This window comes from Macaca thibetana, chromosome X (genome assembly GCF_024542745.1).
Source record: "Macaca thibetana thibetana isolate TM-01 chromosome X, ASM2454274v1, whole genome shotgun sequence".
Lineage (NCBI taxonomy): Eukaryota > Metazoa > Chordata > Mammalia > Primates > Cercopithecidae > Macaca > Macaca thibetana.
Window position 1 is genome coordinate 113,739,252 of NC_065598.1, and position 24,444 is coordinate 113,763,695.

At 38.8% G+C, this 24,444-nt stretch overlaps 1 protein-coding gene across 3 annotated transcripts in view; it reads left to right on the forward strand.

Annotated features, from left to right (window-relative positions):
* Positions 1–24,444, forward strand: part of DOCK11 (dedicator of cytokinesis 11) — a 189,516-nt gene that overhangs the window by 120,756 nt on the left and 44,316 nt on the right. For all 3 annotated transcript variants that reach the window (XM_050776082.1, XM_050776081.1, XM_050776083.1), the window contains 8 exons: positions 1,822–2,000; positions 7,626–7,742; positions 10,600–10,675; positions 11,257–11,366; positions 13,485–13,596; positions 19,752–19,818; positions 21,499–21,546; positions 22,850–22,992. In XM_050776082.1, coding sequence (XP_050632039.1) covers positions 1,822–2,000; positions 7,626–7,742; positions 10,600–10,675; positions 11,257–11,366; positions 13,485–13,596; positions 19,752–19,818; positions 21,499–21,546; positions 22,850–22,992 — 852 coding nt within the window. The remainder of the gene's footprint in view (positions 1–1,821; positions 2,001–7,625; positions 7,743–10,599; positions 10,676–11,256; positions 11,367–13,484; positions 13,597–19,751; positions 19,819–21,498; positions 21,547–22,849; positions 22,993–24,444) is intronic.

A 24,444-nucleotide genomic window follows, 5' to 3' on the forward strand; every position in this document is an offset into this window, starting at 1 on the left:
TTTGTTAGTCCTGGCCCTTATGCGTAGAAGGTGATAGGGATTCACAAAAAAGCATGACCAATGCAGGAAGAAAATAATCTGCCTTGGTCTGTGTAGAAGTATTTGCTGAGTGGTGGTTTTAGTGATGGAATTATAGCCAGTGAAAATGGAGAAAAAATATTTTTAAACCATAGTACTTCTATTCAACTACCCCCTTACTTGATTCTGAGCATGTGTAGCTCATATACTTCACCCAATATTTATTTGTAACTATGAGGAAGTCAGGAAAAAGAAGGCGTGGACAGATCATCAGGATTTAGGATTAAATTGGACTACTCGCAGCATTTATTAAGTCCCAGCTGAATATAAAGCATTATATTAAGTGCTGAACAGGCCAAAAGAGAAATAGAAAACATATTCTTCGGCTTCATGGCCTATCTAATTAAATAGTACTGGAGAGGAAATAAAGATAGTAGAAATCTTCCATAGAAATTACTAAACTTGGCTGGGCGCGGTGGCAAATGTCTGTAATCCCAGCACTTTGGGAGGCCAAGGCGGGTGGATCACAAGGTCAGGAGTTAGAGACCAGCCTGGCCAATATGGTGAAACCTCGTCTCTACTGAAAATACAAAAAATTAGCCGGGCATGGTGGCACATGCCTGTAGTCCCAACTACTCAGGAGGCTGAGGCAGGAGAATTGCTTAAACCTGGGAGGCAGAGGTTGCAGTGAGCCGAGATCGCGCCACTGCACTCCAGCCTGGGTGACAGAGATAGACTGTCACAAACAAACAAACAAATTACTAAACCTGATCACAATCCCCTATAAGTACTTATAAAGCAAGTCCCAACCATGATATTAACATCTGAGATTTAAAATAGACTGAGGATCTAGGCCAGGCACAGTGGCTCATTCCTGTAATCCCAGCACTTCAGGAGGCCAAGGCAGAGAGATCACCTGAGCTCAGGAGTTCGAGACCATTCTGGCCAACATGGTGAAACCCCGTCCCTACTAAAAATACAAAAAAAAATTAGTTGGGCGTGGTGGTGCTCATCTATAGTCACAGCTACTTCAGAGGCTGAGGCAGGAGAATTGCTTGAACCCGGGAGGCAGAGGTTGTAGTGAGCTGAGATTGTGCCACTGAGCTCCAGCCTGGGCAACAGAGTGAGACTCCATCTCAAATAAATAAATAAATAAAATAGACTGAGGATCTTAAAAGAAGGGAAAGACATAGTTCGAAGTGATTATTTTCTGATATAAATTATTTGTTTTTGAGTGATGATGGATTGGAATGGAATGAGACTGTTTTCCTTATTGTTCTTATGTCCCATGTATATTTTCAGCCCAATATATAATATTTACTGAAACAGTCAATACTGTCAGACTACTCAGTTGTTTAGTTTGTCTTTTCCCACTTTATAGGTATAAATGGATAAGTAAGTCAAGCATTATTGTATAGAATTTTTCAAATGTATAGTTGTGACAAAATCTCTTCAGCTATAAAGAAATCTGTTAAAACGTTGCAAAATATATAATTATCTTATTGTAGGTTCTATCATAAGATTTCTATGAGTTCAAAAGAATGCAGGGGAAAAAAAAAATCTAGGGACTTTCTTCCTGACTGAAATGATCATTAAAGTTATCGTCTAGCCCAAAATGAGTGCTCCTGTCTTGTAAATTTTGCATGCTTATTCTAGATGATAAAAGAACTGCTCAGAATCATTCATAATAAAAATTATAGCTCTTGCTAGCATGATCACATATTATTAAATAATACAGTATTTTAATTATAATCATTTTTTGAATATTTTCATAAATGGGTTTTAAATTTCATTGTACTGCAGATTCAAATCTTGAATACAGTTTATCAGATGAGTATTGCAAGCATCACTTCTTGGTTGGTCTACTTCTGAGGGAAACTTCCATTGCTCTTCAGGACAATTATGAGATCAGATATACAGCTATCTCTGTCATAAAGAATCTTTTGATAAAACATGCATTTGACACAAGATACCAGCACAAGGTAAGGATATCCATGCAGTCATCAGTATCACACTGGTAAAGTTCTACTATGATTTTTTATAGAAGATGAAGCTTTTTTAGCAAGGAACATTATATAAGCATTGAGGAAAATTTATTTTTGCTTCAAATCACAAGGTTTTTTATTTTTTTTGGGGGGAGACAGAGTCTCACTCTGTCACCCAGGCTGGAGTGCAGTGGGATGATCTCGGCTCACTGCAACCTCTGCCTCCCAGGTTCAAGCGATTCTTGTGCCCAGCCTCAAATCATTAGGTTTTTAAAAATACCATTTAGGACTGGGAGCGTGGCTCACGCCTGTAATCCCAGCACTTTGGGAGGCTGAGGTGGGTGGATCGCTTGAGGCCAGGAGTTTGAGACCAGCCTGGGTAACATGGTGAAACCTCATCTCTACTAAAAATACAAAAATTTGCTGGGCGTGGTGGCACACACCTGTAGTCTTAGTTACTTGGGAGGCTGAGGCAGGAGAAGCACTTGAACTGGGGAGGCAGGAGGCGGAGGTTGCAGTGAGCTGAGATCGTGCCACTGCACTCCAGCCTGGGTGACAAGAGTGAAACTCTGTCTCAAAAAAAAAAAAAAAAACATATATATATAGTTTAGTTAACTATTAAAGAAATACACTATTTTCTCAAATCATACTTAAAGAATAACATAACTGCTTCATGATTATTATATCAACTAAGAATGTTTAAAAATTATTCTATAAAATATATGCTTTAATATATCTTTAAATATGTATCATGTAAAATATGTAATAAGTTTTCTTCTTACTGAAAAAAATGTTAATGTGATGGTGTTACTATAAATAGCTGTGGGTGTGGCTGTAAATTTTACATACATTACACTGTTTTCTATGAGTAACGGTCACAGCTGCAGTTTCTATTTACTGCACTAATTTTTTTTTTTTTTTTTTTTTTTTTTGAGACGGAGTCTCGCTCTGTCCCCCAGGCTGGAGTGCAGTGGTATGATCTCGGCTCACTGCAACCTCTGCCTCCCAGGTTCAAGCAATTCTCCTGCCTCAGCCTCCTAAGTAGCTGGGACTACAGGTGCACGCCGCCATGCCTGGCTAATTTTTGTATTTTTAGTAGAGATGGGGTTTCACTATGTTGGCCAGGATGGTCCTCATTTCCTGACCTCATGATCCGCCCCAGTCAGCCTCCCAAAGTGCTGGATTACAGGCGTGAGCCATCATGCCTGGCCTATTTACTGTACTTTTAACATATATATTGAAATCTTACTGATACTAAATCCTGTTGGCTTGGAAAAGTAGAGTGCAAACTGTATGGATTTAGAAGACTCTAATTTACTTCCACGGTATCATAACTCACTCTAGGAAGCATAATATTGTTTCAGAATAAATAATTTATCCTTTTCTTTTTACATTCCAATATAAATAAAATTATGATGTCATTTATCATCATAGTCATTTTGGAAGGCTGACTTGGAGCTTTTATTCTTTTTCTACAGTATTCCCATTTGTCCTTTTTAAACAGAAAATGCCTGCCAGTGACATCTACTCATATTCCTTTAATTACAGTGATTTTCATACATGTAAATCTTGCTAGTTTTCTTTATGTGATTGTATCCTAAAGTAGATTTAAACTTCTTAGCTTTAAGATGTAATTCATTGCTTACTGCAGTTTGCTTTGTTTTTGACACATTATAACATACCTCCACTTAGTGTAGTTGACTCAGTTATATGCCATTTTCACTTTTTGTGAATGTTGATATTGACTTCACACAAATTAGCTGGTATGATATATCCAAATAAAAATATATCTTAAAAGTCCTCCAGTCCAATCAAGCTTGGTCAAGCCTTTAAAAATGCATTATCGCTGAGTTCTGGCTAACTACTTGCTTACGCCTAGGAGTGGGGAAAAGGATCTTATGCCATGTGGAGGAAAATGTCTTTAGCCATGATTTTAAATGATTCACTGGAAAAGTACAAAATGAACTTCCCCTCTCTGAAGCAGAAAGTTGTATGTTTCTCCACTGCCTCTTCACATGAAAGTGAAAGAAAACTGGATTTTGCCAGTGGGATTCTCACCACCTAGAGGCGGAATTAAATATTTTACATCACAAATTTGGACACTTTTAACTTACTTTTTAAATTCTTAGAGCTGTATGTATACACACGCAGGTATTGTTACCTGTAAATAAGTTAGACACTCTGAGCGTTTGAGGTTTTAAACTATAGGAAAGATTGAAATGCCAAGCCTTACTACTCCTTCAGTGACTTCTGAAGCTCTTTCCTCTTTGTTCAGAGGCTTCATACAGGCATTAAATGACGATAGAGTTTTCTCCATGAGAAGTTTGTTTACTTCATGGGCTTGGTTAACCAAAGCTTCAATTCCAGATTATTGGATGAGGATAATAAAAGGTCCTTTGTCTGTTTTGTGCAGTTTCCAGACAGCCTGGGTAAGAGTTCATTTATCAAATACATCCAAGTAGAGCATGTTTCCTATTAATGATGACACCAAGGTGAGGGATTGGAGGGAGCCTTAAGCCCCCATATTTTCCATCAGTTCTCTAAAGGGACCCCAAAGTAATACACCAAAAAAAAAAAAAAAAAGAAAAGAATGTTTCCTATGAAAAGCCTACTTCGGGACTCAACTCCCTAATCACTCCCACCCTTTCCAGCCAATTGCCACTCCTAAGCCCCTGCTCTTAGGAAATTTTGGTCCCTGTTATGTGTTACTCATAAACTATTTAGCAATCTCTCTCTCTCTTTTTTTTTTTTGTGACGGAGTCTCGCTCTGTAGCCCAAGCTGGAGTGCAGTGGCATGATCTCAGCTCACTGCAGCCTCCGCCTCCCGGGTTCCAGTAGTTCTCCTGCCTCAGCCTCCCGAGTAGCTGGGGTTACAGGTGTGCACCGCTACACCTGGCTAATTTTTTGTATTTTTAGTAGAGATGGGGTTTCACCATGATGGCCAGGATGGTCTTAATCTCCTGACCTCGTGATCGCCTGCCTTGGCCTCCCAAAGTGCTGGGATTACAAGTGTGAGTCACCATGCCCAGCCAGCAGTGTCTCTTGTTATAATTACCATGAGACATTTTTCCTTTTCAGAACAAGAATGTTCAATATCTAACATTTACCCTGGGGCCTGTATAGTTCTTGTACCCACTACAAGTAATGTTGATACCTAAGAGAATTGCAGATTCTACTTCTAGTTGGGCTGTGGGCAAATCTTTTTACCTTTTTTGAAAAAGTAATCCATATGCATGGTGAAAAACAAAAATCAAAATGCCTGTCTCCCATTCCTTACCTCCACTCACCAATTCATCTTTCCAGAAGCAACTACTCTTATAAGTTTATTTATACTTCTATTTTACACAAGCACAAGCCTATATGATATATATGTATAAAATATAACAGAAACCATTATACATTTTTCTTTTTTCATTTAACAGTACAGCCTGAAGGTTAGATCTACTGCATTTTAAAAAGTAGCTGCATAGTATTTTATCATATGGATATACTTTATTTTATTTATCTAACTAGTCTTCTATTAATAGATTCTTCGGTTATATTCTATTTGTTGTGCAGGCGAAATTTTTAACATATTTGGCAATGACTTTATGTTTTCCTGTGTTCCTGCTTCCCTGAGAGAGTTGTAATTTCTCTTCCCCTAGAGATCACTCACTATCAGAACTAAAATGGACTCCTATTTAGAAGCCATAATATTAATAATAGCAGCTAAAATTTATTAAGGGCTCACTATATGCCAAGCACTATTTTAAATATCTCACATTAATTGACATCATTATTATTACCCCCATTTTACCAAAGAGAAAACTATAGTTAAATGACTTGATTGTAATCAAGTAGCTAGTAATGGGAGAACTGGGTTTTGTGCATGTCTCTAACTGCAAAATCTGTGCTGTCAGCCACTAGCTATACTGCCTTTTAAATCTCAACTTGGGACATTGAAAAATTAGAAAACCACCAAAAAAAAGGGTAATCACTATGTGAAAAATCTTGACACCAAAGCCATGGAACAAAGGAAAGTAATGAGAGTTAAAAGGCCGGGTGCGGTGGCTCACTCCTGTAATTCCAGCACTTTGGGAGGCTGAGGAGGGCAGATCACCTGAGGTTGGGAGTTCAAGACCAGCCTGGCCAACATAGTAAAACCCTGTTTCTACTAAAAATACAAAATTAGCCAGGCGTGATGGTGGGTACCTGTAATCCCAGCTACTTGGGAGGCTGAGGCAGGGGAATCTCTTGAACCCAGGAGGCGGAGGTTGCAGTGAGCTGAGATTGTGCCTCTGCACTCCAGCCTGGCTGACAGAGTAAGACTCAGTCTCAAAAAATAAAAAATAAAAGAATGAGTTAAGATGATTCGTGGTAACTATATTCACATATTTAAAGGGTTGCCATGCAAAAGTAGAAGTAGACTTTTTCTTGTACTCCAAAGGGCAGAGCTATACCTAGGAGGTAGAACTTATGAGGAGTGTATTTCAGATAAAGGACCTTTCTAATAGAACCCATGAAAGGGCTGGAGTTTTAAAGAAGTTTAAAAAACTGTTTGTCAAGGATACATGTAAGGGCCATTCATTCCTGCCTTCAGCAGGAAGTTGGACTAGGTTAGTGGTTCTGAAACACATCAGCATCATCTGGACCAGTCCAGACCTGGTAAATCAGAATCTTCTGGTGGTAGAGACTATTACTGATGGGGTACTATGTTGGAAGAAAGTCTGTTAAGAAGGGTTTTTGAAATTCACAAATGAAGTGCAAATGGCCAATTAACACATGAAAAATTGTTCAACCTCAATAGTAAATGCAAACTAAACAATAGTAAGAGACCAGTAATCTTCTATATTCTACATGTTGACCATTTTGCCCTAGAGGGCCTTATCTAATTCTCCAGAAAAACCTGAAGTCATGAAAGATGGAGGGCAACTCTTGTGCCACCACAGCTACTATTTTCTCTGATTTGAGTGTATATACGTATCTGGCGAGGAATGTCCATAAGCTGAGGAAAGCAATAAATAAATTTGTATAAGAGGTACCACATTAATTAAGAGTCCTGGTGGTCAGTTTTATTTACATATTTACAAATATATCAATCTCCCAAGTCTTATAATTGACTTAGGGGACTAAGTTCGTATTATTGTAATTATAGCTTTAATGGAAGCAAAAAATGTTTCTTGAATGAATACAGTAACTTACCATTTTTTCACTTCTTCCACTTACTCATTCATTCCTTCAGCTAATATGTATTGACCATCTGCTATGTGCCCAGGTACTGGGGATGAAGCAGTGAACAAGACAGACACTGTCCCTGCTCTCATGAAGCTCAATCCTCACTGGAGCTGAAAAACAGGACTAATATCATCTGCTTTCTATACCAACTTCTATTTTTTACAAAAACCTTTTACTTCATGTAGTTATGCTTGAGGGATGTAATTTGACTCTGTATCATGGATAAATCCAAATGCCAACAAAGTTCTGTGGTAATTAGTTTTCGTATAAATAGACTCATGCTTCAGTAATTTGTTATGGATGTTAGCCTACTTTTTAGTCTTTAAGTTGATATATGAAGCCAACTCCATTTATTTGTAATATATACATATTATATACCTATTAAGCTTTCAATAATTATTTTTTCAGAACCAACAAGCCAAAATAGCACAATTGTACCTTCCCTTTGTTGGACTACTTTTGGAAAATATACAGCGATTGGCAGGTCGAGATACCTTGTATTCTTGTGCAGCCATGCCTAATTCTGTAAGTAGTAACGTGTTTCTGTTGGAGTTTTATCCTGTTTTATTGAATGCATTTGGAATTAGGGTCATATGCTATATGATCTCAACCTTAAGAGTTCACTTTTTTTGGTTTGTTTTTTTAAGCCAGAGTCTCGCTCTATCACCCAGGCTGGAGTGTAGTGGCACAATCATAGTTCACTGTAGTCTCAAACTCCTGTGCTCAAGTGATCCTCCTGCTTTGGCCTCCCGAGTAGCTGGGACTAAAGGCATACGCCACCACGCCCAGCTAATGTTTTAAATTTTTAGCAGAGACAAGGTCTCACTGTGCAGCCCAGGCTGGTCTCAAACTCCTAAGCTCAAAGAATCCTACCGCCTCAGCCCCCTGAAGTGCTGGGATTACAGGCATGAGCTACTGTGCCCAGCCAAGAGTTCATTTTTTACTCCATGTACACTGTTTTTCCTAATACAGTGCTTTGCAAACTTTAATGTGCATATGAATCACCTGGGGAATTTGTTAAAACAGATTTTTTTTTTTTCAAGACAGAGTCTCGCTCTGTCACCCAGAGTGCAGTAGCGTGATCTCGGCTCACTGCAGCCTCCACCTCCTGGGTTCAAGGGATTCTCCTGCCTCAGCCTCCTGAATAGGTGGGACTACAGGTGCCCGCCACCATGCCTGGCTAATTTTTTTGTATATTTAGTAGAGATGGGGTTTCACCATGTTAGCCAGGCTGGTCTGGAACTCCTGACCTCAGGCGATCCACCCACCACGGCCTCCCAAAGTGCTGGGATTACAGGCATGAGGCACCACGCCCAGCCAACAGATTCTAATTCAATAGGCTTGGGGTGGGACTTGAGAGCATGCATTTCTAACAAGCTTTTGACTGCTTCTGGTCCTAGGATTGCACTTTGGATAACAAAGTCCAAGAGAACACCACAAATCCTTTGAACCCTGTGTTTTGTTCTAAACATTTTCTGTTGTATGGCTTCATACATTTATTCAACTTAAACTGAACAAAAGATTCTCTACTTCCAAGATATTAGGCACTGGGGACTCAACTGTATTCCTTATTCCTTTGCTTCTCCTTTCCCTTAGTAGTCTCCTTCAGCACTTCTTGGTGAGACTCTTAGTTTATCACAATTGGTCTGTGCTTTTTTTGCTCCCCTTAGAATTTTAAGAATTGGAAGGAACTTTGGAGGTGATCAGTCTCCTATTTGGCAAAACAACCTCTTGCCATTGTAATAATTTAAACATTCCTTCTCACATTAGACCTAAAAGGTTTCCTATCCACTGGTCTTACTTTTGTCTTCTAGAGACACATGAAACACATCTGTTCCCATCTCCAAATGTACCCTTTCCACATGTGCCTTCTAAATTTTTCTCCAAGCTAAATATCTCCACTAATCTGTCATTCCAAATCCTTTACTTTTTTTTTCTTTTTCTTTTTCTTTTTTTTTTTTTTTTTTTTTTTTTTTTTTGAGACAGAGTCTTACTCTGTCACCCAGACTGCAGTGCAGTGGCACAATCTCAGCTCACTGCAATCTCTGCCTCCTGGGTTCAAGTGATTCTCCTGCTCAGCCTCCTGAGTAGCTGGGATTACAGGTATGCACCACCACGCCCAGCTAATTTTTTTTGTACTTTTAGTAGAGATGGGGTTTCACCATGTTGGCCAGGCTGGTCTTGAAATCCTGACCTCAAGTGATCTGCCTGCCTCAGCCTCCCAAAGTGCTGGAATTATAGGCATGAGCCACCGTGCCCGGTCCCCAAAACCCTTTGCTTTCTTGGTCACCCCTTTTCTGAATGTGCTCCAGTTTACCAGTAACCCTATTAAAATACAGTGTCCAAATTATACACTTTATAGTCTGCCCAGTGGAACTGTTAACTTCTGCCCCCATCCATGTTCTATATGGCCCAAGATGACCTGTGCACTTTGGCTGGCCATGTCATATTGTTGGATAGCAGGTTAAACTGCATCATTTACAGCTTCCCCTGCAAATTCCCCCTAGGAAATGCTACAGCCAATTTGTCATGCCTGCCCTGCGTTCCTGAGGACGCTGCTTTTAAACTTTTCTAGTGGCTTGCTCGCTCGTGACTCCCAGTCATGTCAACTGGCTATGTGTATACTACACCTACCTGAACGTCAGGCTGGTCTCGCTTTACAAATACAGTATCTCATGCTTATGCTCCCTCCACATATATCTGACAGCATTATTTGGAAATATTTCACTTCTCTGTACTCTTTGCTGCTCAAGTTTCCTTAGGGCTTCTGGTCACACACCTTCTTCTAGCGTTGCCCTGGTTCTAAGGAGGAGAACTGAATGATGTTGAGACTTTACCAGGCTGGGCGCCGTGGTGCATGCCTGTAATCCCAGCACTTTGGGAGGCCGAGGCAGGAGGATCACTTGAGTCCAGGAGTTTTAGACCAATCTAGGCAACATAGCAAAGCCCCATCTCTAAAAAAAATGCAAAAATTAGCTGGGTGTGGTGGTGTATGCCTGCAATCCTAGCTAATCTGGAGGCTGAAGTGAGAGGGTCGCTTGAGCCCAGGAGGTTGAGGCTATAGTGAACTATGATCACGCCACTGCACTCCAGCCTGGACTACACAGCAAGACCCTGTCTCAAAAAACAAAAACAAAAAAGACTGTACCAGTTGCGGCTATCTAGAATTTATGTCACTTGGCTAGAGGTCATGGTTAAAACAGTATGCTAGTAGCTTTTTTTTTTCTTTAAAGAGTCACCTAAATACTAATTACTAGTATCTGATTTAGACTTTCACAGTGAGCTTTGTTTAAAATCAGTGTAACATTTTGTTCTGTTAATTCAGGTTTCTTATCCTATATACGAATGTGTTTAAATGACACAGGTATCATATTCATTACAGACATCCAGAGATGAGTTTCCATGTGGCTTTACTTCACCTGCCAATAGAGGGAGTCTGAGCACTGACAAAGACACCGGTAATTAAACCGTTTGGAGATGATACATTGCATGGGTGTTTAGAAATGTACCCTCTACTTCTTAGTATTTTTGATATATTTCATAATAAAGACCATACGTAGCTTGATTTCTACTAAAGTTTAATTAAAATCTGACTCATATTTGCAGTCAAATTTATTTGCCAAGGTTTCCTTGTCTAAGCTTATTTAGAACATAGCTTGGCATGCTGACAAAATAGAGGATAATGAGAAAAATACTGGTTTCTTTATCTGTCACCAGTTTTAAGCCAGATACCTCCCTTCTCTGGGCTCAAGTTTCCTTGTCTATAAAATTGTCTTTTAAATTGTGTGGCTTTATTTTATGGCTTCCAAGGAATTTCTTGTTGTTTTGTACGTGCTAAAGTGTTTTGAAAGGTGAAAAGTTGCTTCACTTTTACATGGTTTCTTATGGTGTTTTCATATAATAAACTTCACATTTTAGATGTCCAAGATCTATTCCCTATATTAATGTCTCTACTTAAATTAGTTCAATACTTATTTTTTAAAAATATTTCTGACAGTTCCTCCTCTTGCCAACAAAGACTTGACTTTTTTTTTTCCAGCTTATGGGTCTTTTCAAAATGGACATGGAATTAAGAGAGAAGATTCAAGAGGTTCCCTCATCCCAGAAGGAGCAACAGGATTTCCAGATCAGGGCAACACTGGTGAAAATGTAAGAACTTAAATATATAGGATAACCCTAGTGACACATTAGGCTGCAACTTTTTTTTAATAATATAAATGTGAGCATCTCTACTCTCCTGTAGTCCATCCTGGCTCTGCAAAAAGCATCCCATAATTCTTAGATATTTTAGCAGTATCTTCCTATACTGGCAGCTGCTACTTCAGTGTCTTAAACTATTTATGGAGAATGAGGCATTCATCCTCAAGTGTTCCAACTCTGAATATCTCCTTTAACCCTAGTACGCTATTTTAGTGAGGGGAAATTCAAGTTTAAAATATCTAATGTGCCTTGTTATTTAAAACAAAGCACATCCTGGCAGGATTAATGCAGTCTTTCATTCTTTTGTAATAGAGTAATGATATTAATTTTGGAGGAAAAAATATAGGTCCCGAAACTGATAATCTTAGGGTCCCAGCATCACTTAATCAGAATATATCCTCCCAACTCTTCTATCAAGTTGTTTCACGCCTACCATTAAAGTTTGAGATGTGACTGCCTTAAGACAGAGAGACCTCATTTTAGACCAGTAAAGTTTTGCCATGTTATGTAAAATCATTGAATCGTATAAAATTATATTAGAAGGGTCTATAAATAAAAAATTCCAACTCTCAATTTACAAATGAAAACTGGGATTATGACTTAGAACAACCAGCTATGGCAGGACCATACTCAAACCTAGATTTTCTAATATGAGCACTTTTTCTCCTATATCATGGTGCTCTTAGTGTGCATCAGGATCACTTGAAGGGCTTAAAAAAATAGATGTCTGGGCCTCACCCCAGGGTGAGATTCAATACATCTGGAATAGGGCCTGCTAACATGTATTTCTAAGTTCCCAGGTGATGTTGATGCTGTTGGTTGGGTATTGTTACCCTTGAGAGCCAGTGAACTATACTTCCACTGGTTCCTTGAGCCTTTGGGTAAACAGTAATTTACTCACAAATGTTTCTCTTTTACACCATTTAGAAATTGTGACAACAGGTACTGTCATAGCTAAGGCAAATAAAGGTCAGAGAGGTTGAATGACTTGCTAGTAGTCACATAGCAGCTAGGCAAGCAATCAGAACCTCAGTCTGTTTGCTCCAAGTAAAAGTTCTTTCTTAGTAAATTCCACCTTAGTCAATGGTGCATCCCCAGTTTAGCTCAACTGAAAGTATTAGTTTTTAACAACTGCAATTTTGTAAGGAGATTATTGTTATTCTATTCATATAAATCCCCCAAATAAGTCAGATCTTGTCATGCTTAATTTCTGATTTTTTTTAAAAGTCATTAAATAAGAGGAACACATCAGTACTTTGTAGAGGTGCTAATTTTGAAGTATTACTGGGTACTCCTAAGTGTAATTACCATAATATAATTAGCCCATTTTATTTATTTATTTATATTTTTTAGAAATAAGGTCTTGCTTAGTCACCCAGGCTGGAATGCAGTGACAGATCAGTGTGCTCACTGCAGCCTTGAACTCCTGGGCTCAAGCAGTCTTCCTAACTCACCCTCCCGAGTAGCTAGGACTACAGGCATGCACCACCACAGCCCAGCTTTTTTTTTTTTTTTTGTAGAAACAAGTTTTGCTGTATTGCCCAGACTGGTCTTAAACTCCTGGCCTCAAGTGATCCTCCCACCTGAGCTTCCCAAAGCACTGGGTCTACAGGTGTGGGTTACCATGCCTGGCTTCTATTAGCTCTTAAGATAGATTTTCTAATGTATGATTTTGATGTTGGATTTTAATAAACTCTAAGGAGAGATTCAAATGAAAAAGTTTAAGATGTTTCTTATGCTTTCACTCCATGTAAAAGTTATCTTTCCTTAAATAGCCATGATTATTTTAAAATTTTACCACTAAAACACATGGCATATGAGAATGAAACATACACAGTATTCATGGCTATATCTTTGTGAAGACCCCAAGGTAATTTCTAGTGATATTACTAGCTATTACTAGGAAAGAAAGATTCAGCCCATTCACCTTCAAGTTGTGATATAAAATTTAGATTTATGTTTAGAATTTTCCCAAACTGATCTAATGATAAAAAAAAGAGTTACTGAGTTAAAGGCTGTGGAAAATTGTGGTACAGATACTATTTCACAAACATCCTGTCCTTATAGACCCGACAGAGTTCTACAAGGAGTAGTGTATCCCAGTATAACCGCCTGGATCAGTATGAAATCAGAAGCCTCCTGATGTGCTACCTGTATATAGTAAAAATGATTTCAGAAGGTGAGTTACCAGCATATTAAGCATGGACTGTACTAGACATACACCCTCACAGGTTCACAAATTCATGCAACAATATTTGATCATCATCTGGAGGTAGAGCACATGCACATTATAAACAGATATTTGGAGACTCTGACCTTAAAATGTTTCTTAAATTGAACCTCAAAATAGGTTCATGTCAGTCACACAAGTTCGAGTCTTTGAAATAATTTTAACATAATTTTGCAAATAAATTTCTAAAATGAGGCAATGGTTTTAGAAGTGCTAAACATTTTGTTTTCATGCAGAGCATTTAATTCATTAAATGACCAATGTAACTGAAAGGAAATAATAACCACCAGAATTCATATTTAATACTTCAGCCTTTATTTAACCCAGGATTTGACAAATAAGAAACAAAAAAACAGGAAGAGTTCTCGAAGGGTAGCGAATGTCATCATTATCTTTGCAGCAACACTGTATGATATTGTCTGGTATCACGTTGTCAGGCTCTGTCTTTTCTCCTTGGTGTAGAGCCATATTTACTAGTGTTACCAGTTCCTCTTTATACTGTATGATGGAATACAACCAAAGGACTTTCATAAACTGCATGTCCTCAGGAAGTAAAAGCAGGTTATTTCCAAATACCACATTTACTTAGACAGTTCCCTCCTTTGTCTTCCTTTTCGCAATACTTTTGCTTAAAAAAAAAAAAAAAAAAAAAAGAATGGAAAACATAAAAGCACCTGGGATCATCATAGTGATTGCTATGTTTTACTCATTTTCTATTTTTTATTTTCAGTAATTACTACTTGTTTTAAATATTTTATGATAATGCAGGATGTAAAGACATAAAATAAGTTGATATAGTAGCTATAGAAACATTAAAATAAATAGCTAGATATGAGTAAATTCTAAAGTTCGTTAATAAAATAAAAATAACTGGAATATTGAAGTTCTAGGAATGTACGATTTAGCATAAACATCAAAGATTATGTTGTGGAATCTGGAAATTGCTAACATTTATGGAGTTTCTTCTTAAGGCAATGAAAATGTTCTAAAACTGGTGAAGGTTTCACTAGTCTTTGAAGAAACTATAAACTATTGTACTGTTGTGGGTTATTTATGTGGGCATTTTTATGGTAAATGAATCGCTCAATAAATTTATTTTTTTTAAAAAAAGAGGCCCAATCTTTATCTCTTCTCCACTCCCATTGCCTCACTTGACTAGCCTTAAAAAAAAAAAGGTCCAAGAGATACGTTAGAAAAAAAAGCGGAACTGAACAAAAAAGCGGTTGAATACCACCATAGCCCAAAGAATGAAGGAGAGAGAAGGTAGGAGGAGGGGAAAAGCTGCATTGCCGACTAGTTCTCTCCCCTCCTCCACTGTAGGTCTCACACACACATACACACACACATACACACACATACATCACATTCTGTACTAACCAGAGACAAGTCTCTGGTTGTTTTATTTTAATGTCATGGGTAAAACCATGACTGTTTTTTGTTTCGTTTTGTTTTGAAGAGGGAGTCTCACTCTGTTGCCCAGGCTGGAGTGCAGTGGCAGGATCTCAGCTCACTGCAACCTCCACCTCCCAGGTTCAAGCGATTTTCCTGTCTCAGCCTCCGGAGTAGCTGGGACTACAGGCACCTGCCACCACGCCTGGCTAATTTTTTGTATTTTTAGTAGAGATGGGGTTTCACGGTGTTAGCCAGGATGGTCTCGATCTCCTGACCTCGTGATCCGCCTGCCTTGGCCTCCCAAAGTGCTGGGATTACAGGCATGAGCCACTGTGCCTGGCCCATGACTGTTTTATTTCTTGTGCACTTGATAGTTCCTCTTATTCTTGCAAATGTTGACCATGCTTGCTCAGTGGCAGGTACTCTGTGCCAAATATTCGGTCTTTGCTTTTTGATTTTAAAAAGCACATTTTCAATAACTAGTATACAGTCTATGTCACATCTCTTTATCTTTTATATGTATAAAGTCATGCTGTATATCTGTAAAGTCATATTCATTTCGTTCTAAGAAATGTCTTCTTCTAGATCCTTCTCAATGGATGTATTCTAATTTGTCTTGTCCAGTAAAGATTCTGTTTTAGTTACTCTTTATGCATTTAAATATTGATCTCTTTGAAGTCCACACTCTTGAGGTCCTCTCTTGGCTTTCTTTTTTATGGAGTCATAAACAGTAGCAACTTTAATATCAATGAAAAGATGTTCTATCTCTATACTTCTATATGGATTCTGGAGAATAAATTTCATTATCTACTTGTAGCTGCATTTTATTAACTGACGAAAATTTGCTATTTCAAAGTCTTAGATTCATTTGCCAAATATTTTCAGGCCTTATTGCTTAGTTTATTATATCGTGAGAAAAGGAGTAAGAGTCAGGAGTTACCAGTTAGGAAGTCTGAATTGACAAGAAGACTGTTCTGTTGGAAAAGTAAAACATTGTTGCTTCCTGGGGGGGGTGGGGGGCGGGGGGCGGGGACAGGGAAGGGGACAGGGAAGGGGAAGCTACTTCCTCTTTCTTTGTGACTGTGTCTTCACTTTTCTCTTTAGCCCAGACCCCAAAAAGACACTCTCAGTATCACATTGAGGCTTATCGGCACCATTCCCTGCACTTGTAGATTCATAAATATTCTCCGAAGCAGACTGTTCGTTGGAAGGTATCAGTTTAGAGCTATCTTTCGCTGCAAATTTGGTGCTACAAGGAATAGCAACCACTGCTCTTCTTTTTGTACTAGATTTTAAAGTAGAGTCTAAAGGCAAGGCATTCAAAGGGATTGTTTTCTTTTCCTTTGTAAGAGGGTGACATGAGGTTATCGAATAATCCTCTAAAGTTTCCAGTAAAGTTTCAGATACATGAGTTGGGTATTCTCCTGGGGAGACAGCGGAAGGGCTCCATGATACACCAATCTGAGTTTCTTTTAGGGGGCAGACCTTCGTTTCAAGTGTCCCTTTTGGCTGGCCAATCTTGTCTTCATGAGGATTGAGAAAATCTTGAAATCCATACCTCTTTTGATGACTAAGTGAAGTTGTTAAAAGAGAACTTGCCAGTAGCTTCTGGCTAGCAGGGTCTTCTGTGTTAGGCTTAGAGGAACTTTTCGCAAAAGGGGTCTCTGGCACTTCAAAGAGGTCTTGACTAAAAGATGGAACTGGAAACTCTGAACTTTGTTGCAGTTCCTTTGTGCTCGTAGGTTTCATCTGTTTACTTTGTGACTGGCTTATTGATTTGATAGGCACATGCCTCTGCCTTCCTTGTGCAGGCTCCCTGACTGAAACATCTGACATAGTCATTTGACTACCAGAAACCAAGTCATCACTACCATAAGTCTGAAACTGTTGTTGCCTCATTATTATTTTAGAAAGCCTTTTATTTTCTTCTCGTAATTTATTTGTTTCTTTAGTGAGTTCCGCAATAAAGAAAAGATTTTGTTGTTGGATTTCAGAATAGTCTTTCTCCAGCGCAAGCCTGTATGTTTCTTTCATTGAACAGTTGTCACAGGTTTTTGCCTTTAACTGATCTTTCAAGTCATTAATGGTGCTCTGCAGGACTCTCTGCTGTTCAGTCAACTCTTTAATTTTGGCTGTGGAGCCCGTCCACCTCCCATCTGACAATCGCTGTTTCCTCAGACTTGTTAATTTTGCCTGTAGACGCCTCAGCTCTTTATCATGGAGCTCTTTCAGCGTCAGCCATGCTTTTTTAAAATTGTCAGATTCCAAATCACATACACTAAGCTGTGATGACTCTCTTCCTGAAGATTTCTTACAACCTCTCCTCCCTCCTTCACCCTCGTTCCCTGCCTGCATCATGTTTCACAGATTTGGAAATGGGAGGGATGGCCTTGTCGCTCGATAACAGTGCCGTTAAGAAAATGGCGGACTTGCCGTGGATTGGAGCTAGTTCGCTGTGAGGGCGAGCCCTTCTACCCCTTTCACAGACCTTCTCCGAAGCTACCTTAGGACACGGGGCGAGGGAGATGGGTGCTCACGGTTGGATGGAAAGTCCCAGGTTTTCGCTGGAAAGGAGGCACCAACTTTCCGGCTGGAAGAGCTAACGCACAGGAGAGGGAGGCCACCACCCTCAGGCAGTGGCGCAACAAGCTGCCCTTTGACCGGAGGCCGGAAACGCAGGGACTTCTGGGGGGAACCCAAGCTTCTGTGAGTAGACACCCAATGGCAGATAGGTGAGAGCGGAAGTCACTGCTAGCTTAATATACTTTTTTTAATTTTATTTTTTCTTTAGATGGAGTCACGCTCTGTTGAGCCCAGGCTGGAGTGCAGTGGTGCGATCTCAGCTCACTGCAACCTCCGCCTCCTGGGTTCAAGCGATTCTCCTGCCTCAGCCTCCTGAGTAACTGGGATTACAGGCACGCCACCAAGCCCAGCTAATTTTTGTATTTTTAGTAGAGACAGGGTTTCACCATGTTGGTCAGGCTGGCTCAAACTCCTGACCTCATGATCCGCCCACCTCAGCCTCCCAAAGTGCTGGAATTACAGACGTGAGCCACTGGGCCTGGCCTATTTTTTAAAACAAGTCACATTTTGATTCTATTTTCAGTTTTATTATTGATGATTAGCATTTTGTGTTAATTGAAACCTAGCAATATTCGTGGTCTTATAAAACAATTGGAAAAATAGGCCGGGCGCGGTGGCTCAAGCCTGTAATCCCAGCACTTTGGGAGGCCGAGACGGGCGGATCACAAGGTCAGGAGATCGAGACCATCCTGGCTAACACGGTGAAACGCCGTCTCTACTAAAACATACAAAAAACTAGCCGGGCGAGGTGGCAGGCGCCTGTAGTCCCAGCTACGTGGGAGGCTGAGGCAGGAGAATGGCGTGAACCTGGGAGGCGGAGCTTGCAGTGAGCTGAGATCCGGCCACTGCACTCTAGCCCGGGTGACAAAGCAAGACTCCGTCTCAAAAAAAAAAAAAAAATTGGAAGTAACTAAGTCAACTTCCCAGCATGCCTCATCCTCCTTGCCCCTCCATAAAGCCAACATTGTCTTGTCTTCCATCTTTATCATTGAGAGGTTCTAGCTCAGTTGGGAATTAAGTCATTTGCTTGCTTTTGTGACACCTATGCGATTTTTACAGTTAGAGGAGGGTCTGCTGACACCATTAAGCTCCATCAAAGTAGGATAAAAAAGGAATGGAAAGTCAAGTGGTGGCACTGTTTTTGTTTTGTTTTGTTTTGTTTTGTTTAAATCTTAGTAAGTAGGTGTGTTGGGGAAGAAATGGGTAAGAAAGAGAAGTATATGTGATAGATTTAAGAGACTTTTGTGTCTGAAATAGTTGTTCCACAGATAGATAGGACATCAGAATTTATAATGCAAAGACAAAGAGAAAAAGGAAAGTTATCTGTCTCTTATTCTGAAATTTAAAATTCTGGGGGTTTTTTTGTTTGTTTGTTTGTTTGTTTTTTGAGATGGATTCTCACTCTGTTGCCCAGGCTGGAAGTGCAGCGGCACGATCTCAGCTCACTGCAACCTCCACCTCCCAGGTTCAAGTGATTCTCCTGTCTCAGTCTCCCGAGTAGCTGGGATTATAGGCGCCCGCCACCACGCCCAGCTAATTTTTATATTTTTGGTAGAGAAGGGGTTTCATCATGTTTTCCAGGTTGGCCTTGAGATCCTGACCTCAAGTGATACGCCCACCTTGGCCTCCCAAAGTGCTGGATTACAGATGTGAGCTACCGCAACTAGGCTAAAAGTTTAAAATTCTTAAACTTTTTTATTCACAGAGCCCTCTGAGTAGCAGGCAAAGGCATTTGACCTTCTCAGAAAAATGCACCTAAACACAGCATCTTGCATAAAATTTTAGGGAGTTCATTAAAAATACCTCATCTAAAGTAAAAACACAGCAACTTCCCTTACTCTGTCTTCAGAAATGATACGAAGATTGGGATAAGCGACCCAAAAGGACATACACAAAACACATAAAAAGGATCATTGATGCTAAACTAATTACCAATTAAATGATTTATTTGGAATTAATTCAAAAGAACACAGAGTGTGTACTGGGCAGTGGGAGGGGAGAGGAGAATATAGATGAAACAAGATTTGCCTTGAGTTGATAGTCCTTGAAGCTACATAGGACTTGGGGATTCACTGTGCTATTTGCTGTAATTATTTGAAGATCTAACACTTTATTTATTCCATTTTCAGATACTCTCTTAACTTACTGGAATAAAGTATCTCCTCAGGAGCTCATAAACATTCTTATACTTTTAGAGTAAGTTATCTTAATTTATCTTCATAAACTTTCCCCTTATTTGGGGAGAATTCAACTGTTACATTTTTTTCTGTTTTTAATGGCTTATTTGCTAATAATGTAGAAAATGTTAAATTATTCTGATAATATAGAGCCTGGCATAGTGGTTCTTTATCTGCAGACAGAAGAAAAATGTGAACGTGGAATACTTTCTATATTGCTGAAAACTCTAGCTAATAATAAACCATCTTTACAGCCCAGCAAAAGACTTTCTGTGATCTGAAAAACTAGAAGTAGTATCAGCTGTTCTGCATCATTCATTTGGAACAGATGCTGGAATAGTGGAGCAGTGTAAATGATTGGAATTTAGAATTTGTACTTTCATATAGAGCTGAGTAATTCTACCCACTGCAGAAATGTGTCTGTGTATTTGTGTGTGTATACACACACACACACACACACACACACACACACACACACACACGTATATAAGTATGTATTCCAAGACACTTGGGGGAAAACCTAGTCTGGAGATGGGAAGTTTCCTACATTTCATCCTGAGCTATTTTTATATGATTATTGGAAGCTAAAAGAAAAATTAGACATAGAATGAAATGCAAGAAATTTTTTAATAAATAGTACACATATATGATTTGTACGTGCATGTCTACAAAAACAAAGCATATCAATACAAACCTTTGGATTAAAGTCTTACAAACTTTAGCGGAAAATGTCAGGATAATAAACAACAGTTAAGATTTTTTTTTTAAACTACTGTAATTGTACTCAAATATTTACTAATGAAAATATCTGATGTTGGGGATTTGCTTTAGAAACACAGGGGCAGGGAGGGTGGAGGGATATATCAGGGTACCTATTCAGGGCAGAGGTCAAAAAAGAATAGCCATGAGTTCAATCATTGTTGAATCTGGGGGTGATTGGGTATGTGGGAGTTAACTATGGTACTCTCCCTACTTTCATATGCGTTTGAAATTTTTAATAATATAAAGTATTTTAATGTTATTATTTAAAATGTAGAAATTGCCCCAAGTTTTAGTGCGGAAGAACCTTTTAGAGATATTATTGACTATGCTGGTGGGCCAGGCATGGTGGCTCACACCTATAATCCCAGCACTTTGGGAAGCTGAGGCAGGAGGATCACTTTAGCCCAGGAGCTTGAGGGCAGCCTGGGCAACATAATGAGACCTGATCTCTACAAAAAATAAAACATTAGCTGGGCATGGTGATGTGCACCTGTGGTTCCAGGTACTTGCGAGGCTGAGGTGAAGGAATCATTTGAGCCCGGGAGGTCGAGGCTGCAATGAGCCGCACATGATCATTCCACTGCCTTCCAGCGTGGGTGACAGAGCGAGATTCTGTGTCAAAAGTAAAAATGACTGATGGAGACCTTTGCTATGATAAGTTATCGAGCATAAAGGGTGATTTGCATTGACAGGTTTTTTTTTTAACCTGTCATTAAAATTGTATATGAAGACATGATGTAATTGTAGCAAATAAATGTAGAAAGATAGAATATGGCAAGCCCACAATTAATTATCTATGTATTTCTGTGTAGCAAAACACGTATCATTATATAATTTAAATAGGCCATTCTTTGTAACTCATGACTTTTAAAATATCACTTGTTAATCTGTAGAGGATGTTAATATATTACTAACATGCTATTGTTTTTCTTTCTAGAGTATGCTTGTTTCACTTTAGATATATGGGGAAAAGAAACATAGCAAGGTAATTCCCATAGCACTGCAATTTCTACTTTTTCCTTCTCTTCCAACAGAGGGCAATCTTACTCACGCCATGTAAAACCAAGGTTATATATTTTGAGTTAACATTGAGATACCCGTGATTTAGTTAACATGTCACAACTGAAAGTTTAAACGAATGGGAACTTTTACATTTTCAAGCTTCCCACGGGGTGATGATTAAAGTGACATACAGGTTTCTACCTTGTGAGATGCTTATCTTTTCTAAAGGAATCCAGAAGGGGCTAGGTCCAGGGGAAGGCAGGAAATCATAAAGTGAGGACAACTGTAAGGTCTGTACTTTTGTCTGAAGACTATCAATACGCACCTCAGTTACTAAGGCAAATAGAAATCCCCAACAGCAATTGGGACATAAATGATATATTATCTATTTCCTCTTTTTGTCATATAAGTCCTAGTGAAATAAATACTTAAGGAAATATTTGAGGGATTCTAAGGTGAAGACGGTTACTTGCTTATTTCGATGAGATATATTTTAGGGGTAGAGATAGTCATTAAAGGAGCTTAAAAATAGTTTTTAAAAAATGTTTAATTTTTAAGAAGCTGTGTGGATGGGGGGATTATTGCTCAGTCTCTGGAACATCCTAAGGATAGGTAGTTTGGGCGGTGAGGGTTCCAATTTCCACCATCTTTTCCCATAACTTGGAGTTGGTATGGCCATTGTTACCATGAACCTCAGTCTTTAGGATTCTGTCAACTCTCCCACTACGTTTACTAGAGGATAGATAAACTACTTCTTCCTTAGTCCATGTATGACCCAGTTGTAATTTTTTAAATGGAAACAACATTAAAGTAAAACAAAGAAAAGCTTGTTTATCTTAGCAATAGACATACCTACAGAGTAAAAATTTCTAATCCAAACTTACCTCAAGTCCAGAAACAGATTAGATTGGCATTCATTCTTGAACATCTGACTCTAGGATTTTCCCCTCTCATTTCAACCTTTAGTGAACCTCTGGCTATCTTCTTCCCACTCTTGACCTTCCTCATCTCCCGTGAAAAGATTGAATCTTATTGGAGTGTTGGCCACTTATCTCTGATGTTTTTGAGAAGAAGGGAAGTGGAAGCTCTTTCTAAATTCCTTAATTATATTCATATATGCTATTTTAAAGATACATTAAAACTTCATCCAATTTCTAATGACACTTCATTTAATCCTTGAGTATACTACGTTTATGTGAAAACCTAATTTTTTTTAGTTAAAAAGATTATAACATTGAGATATGTTATTAGAGAACTCCAGTTCCTGACTTTAAAATTTATTTTAGGGTGCATGATGCCTGGCTGTCAAAACACTTCGGAATAGACCGAAAATCGCAAACCATGCCTGCTCTTCGAAACAGATCAGGAGTAATGCAGGCCCGGCTTCAGCATCTTAGTAGCCTAGAAAGTTCATTTACACTCAATCACAGTAAGTGAAAATGTGTGTGTGGTACCCATTTGACCTTAAAGAAGTCCTGGTTTAAATAATAAAAACTGAAGGTGATGGATACTCTAAATACCTTGATCATTACACATTCTATGCATGTAACAAAATATCACCTGTATCCCTTAAATTTGTATGAAGAAAAGAAGTCCTGGTTTAAATTGCCAATGTGATTGGAAATGATTTCCCATACATACATGTATTTGCATCTTTCTGCTATGTATGTATGTATATAATCAATTTCATCATACATGACTATAAAATGATAAAATACACATGGATTTTTGAACAATTTTAGGTCATGGTGTTTTCTTCATAGTGTTAAAGAAATTAAATTTTTCCCACGAATTGCTGTTCTCATAATATTTTTATATTGGGTGTTCTTCATTCCTACTGTTTAATGCAAATATTGACATCTTAATATAATAGTATATATAATATTTGTTTAGTTACTTTTGGTCATTTAATGATTAGGGAATGAACATGCTGAGATGACTGCAGAAATCAGTGAACTCTAAATACTAGTTTGGCAAAGGTGTATTTCAGACAGGTTGAAGTATTGACAAGGCAAATAGGGCAAGGAGAGAAATCTTGCCCAACTGCGGAAGCTAGAGGGTTATATAAATGGAAGCTCTCCTATGAAAAGCAAATATTAATAACAACTCAAGGAGTGAGAATGTTTTGTTTCCACACAGTCCTCTGAAGGTTTCAGAAAAGGAAGTTAGCAAAACTGGCTTTGTGGTAAGACCTAGTAATAAAAAATAATGTTTTGCTAGACGCTGAGCTAATAGACTCAGGACCTTTAAATCTGCATGTTTTAAAGCCTTCAGCTTCTTGTAAAAATATGATGAACCTATTTCCTTCAGTTGCCTCCAAGATACCTTGTTTTCCTTCTGATTTAGAAACAAATCTCATATAATCAGCATAATTGAAAATGCCTGACCATAAGGTACTACTGTTTATCTGTAGCTGAATTTCTATTTAGTGGTTTCTCATTTTTACCCACATAATTAGTAGCATGACTTAAAAGGCCTCCCACATTATTTCCTAGTTACATCACCAGAGTTCATCACTGAAACCTTGTCTCCAAAGAGGTGGGCACCTAATTATGTCCTGCAAAGCTGTTGATACAGAACTGTAATGAAAACTAATGAAATTGATTAACCCAGACTATATTTGATGAAGGAGTTAAATACAGTATGACACTGTGAGCCCCCTTTCTCTTTTTTTGAGACAGAGTCTCACTCTGTCGCCCAGGTTGGAGTGCAGTGACGTGATCTCGGCTCACTGCAACCTCCGCCTCCCAAGTTAAGTGATTCTTCTTCCTCAGCCTCCTGAGTAGCTGGGATTGCAGGTGCGCGCCACCATGCCAGGCTAATTTTTTGTATTTTTAGTAGAGATGGGTTTCACCATGCTAGCCAGGCTGGTCTTGAACTG